The sequence below is a fragment of the Lepisma saccharinum genome, chromosome 7 (assembly GCF_977018435.1).
Source record: "Lepisma saccharinum chromosome 7, izLepSacc3.1, whole genome shotgun sequence".
In the NCBI taxonomy this organism is placed as follows: domain Eukaryota; kingdom Metazoa; phylum Arthropoda; class Insecta; order Zygentoma; family Lepismatidae; genus Lepisma; species Lepisma saccharinum.
This window is the reverse complement of record NC_139235.1, coordinates 39,407,463-39,415,658: the sequence shown is the minus strand read 5'-3', so window position 1 is coordinate 39,415,658 and position 8,196 is coordinate 39,407,463. Positions and strand designations below refer to the sequence as shown.

Genomic DNA, 8,196 nt, shown 5'->3' with positions numbered 1-8,196 from the left:
GAGAATTCACACCAAATCAACATGCGACACTAGCCCCTTCAGTCTAAAGCAAAACATTCACTGTGCATGCGCAAACAAGAGCACAAGGTAACACAATGAACTATATTGAGAAAACAGGCCAGTCAGAGCAACATGTGCAACTTGTCATGTCACTCCTGTTCGAAATTGATTACTGAGGGTTCACTTCCAAGCAACATGTGTCGCTTGTTGCCTGTCAGTTGTCGCTTTGGTGTGAAATTTCCCTTACCTTTATTTCTGCCATGAGTGCAAACATACTTAATGGATTGAACAAGATAATTCTGCAAGTTCCTGCATAGCTGAATGGTTAGCGTACAGGCCTTTGGTTCAAGTCAGAAGGAGACTTAATCACAAAGAGCAGTGAAAGGATAACGGGTACAGCACAAAATGATACAATACATTTTTACAGCACTATATTATAAAATTTTCAGTTTATTCTCTAAAATTCCATCAACATTCAAGTATTGACACACACACACACCCTGTAGAAGATTGTTTAACATGTAATGTTTCAATATATAGGAAATTCTGGATCCACATGATGAGCCCAACCATGAAGACCTCCCTGTATGTCTTTGATGGTGATTGGAATACCACTCAATGTTTCCTGCAGGCTCTTAACTGCTTTCTGTGAGTCATTTCCCCTTCTACAGACAACAAAAACTGAAATATCAAGTCAAATTAACATTTATTAGCAACGCTACACAAGATAAGACAGTGAAGAAATCAACATCCAATAAATATTAGATTTAGGGCCGAGCTGATATCAATGTATCAGTATTGGCCAATACTAGTGGTATCGATACTTGTTGAATTTAATTACCAATAGTATCTGATCTTTTTCTGGAGTTCCCACAGGGTGCACAACTTGCCATGCAACACTTTTGGAGTCAAAATATCCTAGGAATTATGCAAAATGTTTATTTGTGGTTATGTCTGCATCTTGTGTGGCAAAAGTGATTTTTTAAAATTAAAAATGGCCGCTATTGTAGTATCTCACATGCGAACCTTTGAATATTTTAAAGTAAAACCCTAAGACACTAATATGGCATTATCATAATGAAATACTTTACACAGACACAAACAAACAAGGAGGGATAGAGAGAGGGAATGAACGAAAGGAAGAAGGTCCAGAAGGATCAAATAGCAAATGAGAAGGAAATAGGAAACACTCGGCAGATGCAGGAAAACTTTAAATTTTCACGGCTGCATTTCCAGTTGTACATAACATGTAGCAGAAACAGAAGTGAGTGTTAGACTTGCAAAGTTACCAGGTCCAGAGCAAAGATATACGTGACACAAAAAAAAAAAAAACATTGTTTGTGGTAAGGCGTAGTGAGTGTGTGGGAGAGATGCGAGGAGAAGAGAGAAAGGTTGGGAATTGGGATAAGTTGATGAGATGAGGCTGGTTTGGAAAGTTACAGGTCAGGCAGGCCATGTGGTTGCACTTAAGGCTAGTATGTAGGCCCTATCTCATCTTTATCATACTGTGATTAACATTTTTGGGTGAAATAGCCCCTTATATCATAGAGTAACTTAGAAATAACGAAATACATATCACTCATTAATAGTAAGATAGGAATCTTTGTAAGTCAGGAAGCATCAACATTACATTCTGGTAGCAAGAGTTATTAGTGTTGAGCAAGCATTAAAGTAACATAGATATGTGAAAATTGCTAAAGGCTTGATGAAGTTTGGAATGTGAGGAGTGAATGACTTGGAGTCAGGAAATGTCAGTGGACTGAATAAAGAGAAAATAGAAAGTAAATGAGGGGTCTTTTGTGATTCAAATTATCAGGAGGAGGGAGTTAAGTTGGTGCTCTTGAAGGGACTGGAGTACGAATTGAATACAGAGCAGATTCTTTCATCTACAACAAAGACAGGTATTTACCTTTTGTCTTATCATGCAAAGTCAGTCTTGAAGAGTGTAAAATCCATGTTTAGTGTTGCCATTCCGTTATTTGTGTACCTCTCGTATTGGGCCAGTTTGTGCCCTCAATAGCCACACAACACCATTAAAAAGGTAAAAATATACTAAAAACTTCCTCACAGATAGTGGAAGAGACCAGCTCTTCTCAAAGAGCTAAAAACTATTGTTAAAACGCTGTCGTCATCTCCCAACAGGGATGATAAACAGCTGGGAGAATGAAAAGTCTGCCAGAGGAAAGTAAAAATCTGCACATTCAATTAGAATATTCCGCACACTTAAAATGACATTGCAGACATGACACTTGTGTCCAATTCAAAGCCAAGTTAAGATGACTTCTCGATGGGAGGGATGGGACAAGGAATGCCAACCACCAGTGGTGGGTTTGATAGCATGAAGCTTCTCTCTCCATACCTCATCCCACTCTGCCTGCCACCTCTCAAGAAGGGAACAGCGAAAAACATTCTGCAGGTGCCTACGTGCACAGGTGTTGGTGGATTTGGGTAAGGTGTGTGTCCTTGCTACCTGAAAACAGTTGTTGAAAGGGATATTCTAATTGTTGGTGTGGACTGCAACAGTGAAGTCCAGGTTTGAGTGGAAAAGTGATCCTGAGGTTCAGGGCTGTGGTTGTTTCCCCCAGGCAAAAGCCACCACAGATGTTGTGGGTAACCACTAACAAACCACGGACATAGATAACATTTGCAGTGTGGCAGGTTCTTTTTAGGTGGTGGGTAAATTTGATTGTGGCAGTGTGAATCTGGAGAGTATGGGGAAGTAATGAAAATTGGGCAGCTTGTGCACTTTGGCAGTTGCATTTGTGAGCAGTGGGGGTATTGGTTGTGGGGGTGAAGTGTTATCATGGACCAGGAAGTTCTGGAATTTGTGGGGGCATTTGAAAACAACTCTGGATTTGTGCGGAAAGATGTTTGTGGTGCTGGGATCACTGTGGAGAATCTAGAGGAGGGAATGTGTGGTTTGTCTGATTTTGTTGAGGTAGGCTGATGTTGGATGACAAATACAGTGAGTTTAGTGTTAGGTTTCTTTGTGGGAGTGTACGAGGCAGCTCAGAATATTTTGTTTTGTAACCAAGGTGGAAGGATAACCAGGGTTGACTAAGGCTTGGTGTAGGCATGTTGTAGTTCTGTTGGGGTGTGGGTGAGGTGGTGAGGTAATGTCCTCCAAGGGCCACGGATAATTGGATTACTCTCTTACTGTGTAATGGGTGAGAATTGAAGTGTAGGTACACTATATGTGGTTGATGCATTTGATGTGGATGGATGTTTGCAAAGACTTTCCTCAATGTGCACGTCCACATCTAGGAAGGTGATTTGATTGGTGGAGTAGGTGCAGGTGAACTTGATGGAACTGAAGTGGTTTAGTTGTTCTACAGGGTGGCTACAAACAAGCAGAAATGAAATTCCCTGACTTTTCCAGGTTTTCCAGGACAAAATTTACATATTTCCCTGACAATTACAAACTAAACTAAATCGATGTTTTTGCAAGTGGAAATAATAAACTCATACAGATCCACATATGGTTTTGTTAAGTACCAATATTATCTTCTATGAAATTGACTTAATTTCTATATTCTCTATGATTTGAATTCAAACTGCAAAATAGTAAATTTGGAAAATTATTACAATTCACAAGCTGGGGAAGGATTACGGAATTTTGTCATATGCAGTAAGTTTAAAATAAAATATTTGATTATTTTTAAAGTTACGACTAAATGAGATAAGAGTGAAGAGTGATTGATTAAGAAATACAATTTGTGATTTATCAGTCTCCTTATACATTCTCGGTATTATATGTTGATATTTCCACTGAGGTTTGGAACCCTCTGCTTGCAAGAACCATGAGTGCGGACTGCGGACTCATTTTGTAATGCATAAAGCTACTTCTCTCTTCTCTGTTAAGCAAACAACTTAACTCTTGCATACAAGTGGAACAATTGAATCGAACAAAATAAAGTGTAATATTTCCTTACATTATCAATGGGATTTCTGCTTCAGTACAGTATATCCAAGTGAAGTACTGTGAAACTGACAACATGCAGTTATACCATTAATGCTGACGAAAATGGTATGTAGGTATTAGAAATTTAACGAAAGAAATTTATAGAATTGCAGTGTATAGGTACCTGATTTAGCTAACCACACATTAAAACAGAAACACTCTAATAATAAAAGCTTCTGAAAGTTCATATACGAGGGGCATCCTGACAAAAGCTCCAATGGTGCCTATACGCAGCACTAGTGGTCGGAGAACGACGCACACACATGCAGGCAGGAAAAGTCTCCCACCGACTGCGATGTAGCTAGCCTACATTGCACGCTCAGAATTTGGCACAGAGCCACCAGCAATCGTGTGAGGTGTGCAGACCGGACGTCGTGAGTGATCGTATGGTCAGACGATGGTGCAGACAATTCATGGAAGGCCAATCGAATGTGCACAACCCCATACAGCTGAGTGCACACGGGTCCTTTGCATCACTTCAGGTGATAGATCTTGGACCACTCCCTGTACAGCCCTGGCCTTGAATGTACAGACTTTCATATCTTTGTTTAACTGAAGAGGTTTCTGGCAGGGCAAGGATTTGACAGCTACACTGCGGTAGAGAGAGTTCCAGTCTTTGCTGTCAGACACATATACCATGGGCATACAAATTTAGTGCCATGCTACGACAAATGCCAGAATAGGGACCTTGATATTTTGTTATTTTTTTTCAAACTGGTGTATTTTCTTATTTTTTACTTTACTGTGTCATTTTTCCCAAAATTCACATTTTCATTTTAGCGCATTTTCTGGCAAATATCTGAAATTATACCTTCATGGGTTTTTAAACTACTATTTCAAATTGTAAGGCACATGGCTTACACCTCTTCGTGAGAGTTTGATATCTTGAAAGTTATTTTGGGAAAGTTATTTTTCATAAAGCTTTTTCTTAGTTTAAGGTAAGGATTTTAGATAATGGAATTTTCCCCTTATGATAATGACCATAAGTGGCGACGCATCCAAAAAATTTAAATCAATCAATCTCACATGACAGATACCGATATATTATGGCAAAAAAAATGGCATTTTTTTTTTACTTTTTAGTGTTACGTTTCCCAAAATTTGCATTTTTGTTTTAGAACATTTATCTGCCAAATATACCGAAACTTAATACTTCACTGTGCTTTTAAACTAGATTTTTGAGGAAGTAAAAGTAAAGTGCTCCCCTGCATGAAGGTGTATAGGGGTGTGGAATTAGGGCCCCACACTTTCTTGATGACGGCTGAGGTGGGGGTGATGTGATCAGCACCACACTCCTGGTTACCTTTATCCCTCAAAGTTTCCTCAAGGTACAAGCTTCAAATGATGCTGGGTGGGTACCGGAGTAGTTTGATTAGGTGGAAAACATCCCGGTTCTCCCCCGCAGGGGATCGATCCCGGGTCTCTCGCATAGTAGTCAGACGCCCTAACAACTGAGCTCCATTATTACTCGCTCGACAAATGCCAATGGTGCGCACTTGGCCTGGTAATTCAAACATATCTAGTGCGACAAATACAAAGATGTGGCTCCCGTGTGACGGTAGATATGCACTCGATCTCCTGTTAGAACCCTGCCACTTTGCTCTGTGATGCAAATGGTTTTGATAGAAGTTGAATAAATCGTGGGAAATACATGATTTAATGTGGCTGTCGGAATTATTCCATGTACGTGTAACTCTATAGTTTACTCTTGAGTAAAATGTTGGAAAACTTGCATGTTCTATGTACACAAACATGGCCTAGAAAAGACAAGAATGTTGGATTTCATGGAATTTTTCATTGTTTTAGGACATCTCTTTAAAAAAAAATCACTAAAAATGCCAACAATTCGCATTATTTCGATATTTCGAACAGGCGAAAAATGTTTCCAGACTAGGGATGGCCAAACGGATCCGGATCCGAAAAATACGGATCCATACGGATCCGGATCCGAATCCAAAAGTTACGGATCTGGATCCGGATCTGAAAGTTTTGGATCTGGATCCAGATCCGAGAGTTCTGGATCCGAAAATTTCGGATCCGGATCCAGGTCTGAAAGTTCTGGATCTGGATTGGGATCCGAGAGTTCTGGATCTGGATCTGGATCCGAAAATTCCGGATTTTTTGGATCCGGATCCGAGAGTTTCGTATCTCAATCCCATTATAATATTACCACACCTTAAAAGGTATTATGATCTTCGATTACAAAGAAATTTTTCATTAGTTAGTCCTACAAGAATTTTTTTCAAGTGTTGTTCCTAAAATACTTTGCTACGCAGCGGCTAACACACTCGTGCACAAAAATAATCTTACTTGTTTAACATAAAATGTCAGAGGTGATTTTGTAAATGCCATTGAAACGAATATGTATTCATTCGAATGTATTGGAAATGAAAACATACATAAATGTGAGACATTCAATTCCAGGATGAAACCTTTAACACATATAACAAGATAGAAATGTTATACAAAAATTATACAATTGTTCTACAGTTACATTTTTACAAATTAAAATAAAACATTATAATATATGCAGTGTTATATAATTACAAAGTGTAAGACTAACAAGGGAGGTTATCTAAGTGTCCCCCTCCGATTTCCATGAAACTTGGCAGGCGAATAGTGGGATCCAAAGGAAGAAATACGTGTTTTTTTGTTTCAGCTAAAAAACGGTTTTAGGGGGCAAAACCCCCTCAAATGTCAAGATGAGGACAAATTGAAGTGAGGATCTGACCCCTGTGTCCCCCTCCGATTTCCATGATACTTGGCAGGTGTGTGTATAAACGGGCCCAAATGAAGAAATACGTGTTTTTTTTTTGTTTCGGCTAAAAAACTGTTTTAGGGGGCAACCCCCCCCCTCAAATGTCAATATGAGGACAAATTTAAGTGTGCATTTGACCTATGTGTCCCCCTCCGATTTCCATGAAACTTGGCAGGTGTATAGTGGGACCCAATGGAAGAAATACGTGTTTTTTTTGTTTCAGCTAAAAAACGGTTTTAGGGGGCAAAACCCACTCAATTGTCAAGATGAGGACAAATTGAAGTGGGGATCTGACCCCTGTGTTCCCTTCCGATTTCCATGAAACGTGGTAGGTGTATAGAGGGGCCCAAAGGAAGAAATACGTGTTTTTTTGTTTCAGCTGAAAACTGTTTTAGGGGGAAAAATCCCCTCAAATGAAAAGATGAGGACAAATTGAAGTAAGGATCTGACCCCTGTGTCCCTCTCCGATTTTCATGAAACTTTGCAGGTGTATAGAGGGGCCCAAAGGAAGAAATACGTGTTTTTTTTGTTTCGGCTAAAAAACTGTTTTAGTGGGCAAAACCCGCCTCAAATATCAAGATGAGTACAAATTGACGTGGGGATCATCTGACCCCTGTGTCCCCCTCCGATTTCCATGGAATTTGACAGGTATAGAGGCGCCCTATGCCCCCTGTTTCTTCCTATGCCATATTTACGTGGTCTCAGGGTCAGATGCCCACTTCAATTTCTCCTCATCTTGACATTTGAGGGGGGGGGGCTCTATACACCTGGCAAGTTTCATGGAGATCGGAGGGGGAGACTTAGACCTCCCTTGTAAGTGTATTAATTAATTACAAATCACGCACGCGGTTACACACACTATATATATGTGTGTATGTATGTATATTATATATATATACCTAGTCTTACCATAAATACTGTCCCAAAGTTGTAAGTAAATGGACACAAAATGGTGAGAGATATTGTAATATCAGAATAACATGAGGTGCATGGATGCATTATGAACCAAAATCACAAATAATTATTCGAAATGGCCACCTTTAGCACTGACACACTTCTGAAGTCTTCGTGGCCAACCATCAATGGAATTACGCAACACATCAAGTGTAAACTCCGCAGCTACCTTCTGAAGATACCACTTTAAACTGTCAATATTAGGATGTCTCTTCTTCCAAACCATCTCCTGAAGCTTGGACCACAATTTGTAGTCCAAAGGGTTTAAGTCTGGACTGGAAGAGGGCCAATCTGACGTGGAAATGAAGTCAGGAACATTTGCCTCCAACCACTGCTGGGTGGTGCGCGCTTTGTGTGCCGGGGCTGAGTCCTGCTGGAAGCTCCAGTTCTCTCCATGGAAGATGGTGTCGGTAAGATTCTTGCATAGTTTCTCAAGCACTGTCTGCTGGTACACTTTGCCTGATGTTTCTACCTCTTTTTCACAGAAATGGAGCGTGCCCAAATAGCAAATGTTCCAGACTTC

At 40.0% G+C, this 8,196-nt stretch overlaps 1 protein-coding gene across 1 annotated transcript in view; it reads right to left on the bottom strand.

Moving 5' to 3' along the window:
- Positions 1-425: 425 nt before the first annotated feature.
- Positions 426-8,196, bottom strand: part of Uba4 (Ubiquitin-like activating enzyme 4) — a 64,773-nt gene continuing 57,002 nt past the window's right edge. Inside the window, exon 8 of the mRNA XM_083125177.1 lies at positions 426-681. Coding sequence (XP_082981303.1) covers positions 530-681 — 152 coding nt within the window. The 3' untranslated portion in view covers positions 426-529. The remainder of the gene's footprint in view (positions 682-8,196) is intronic.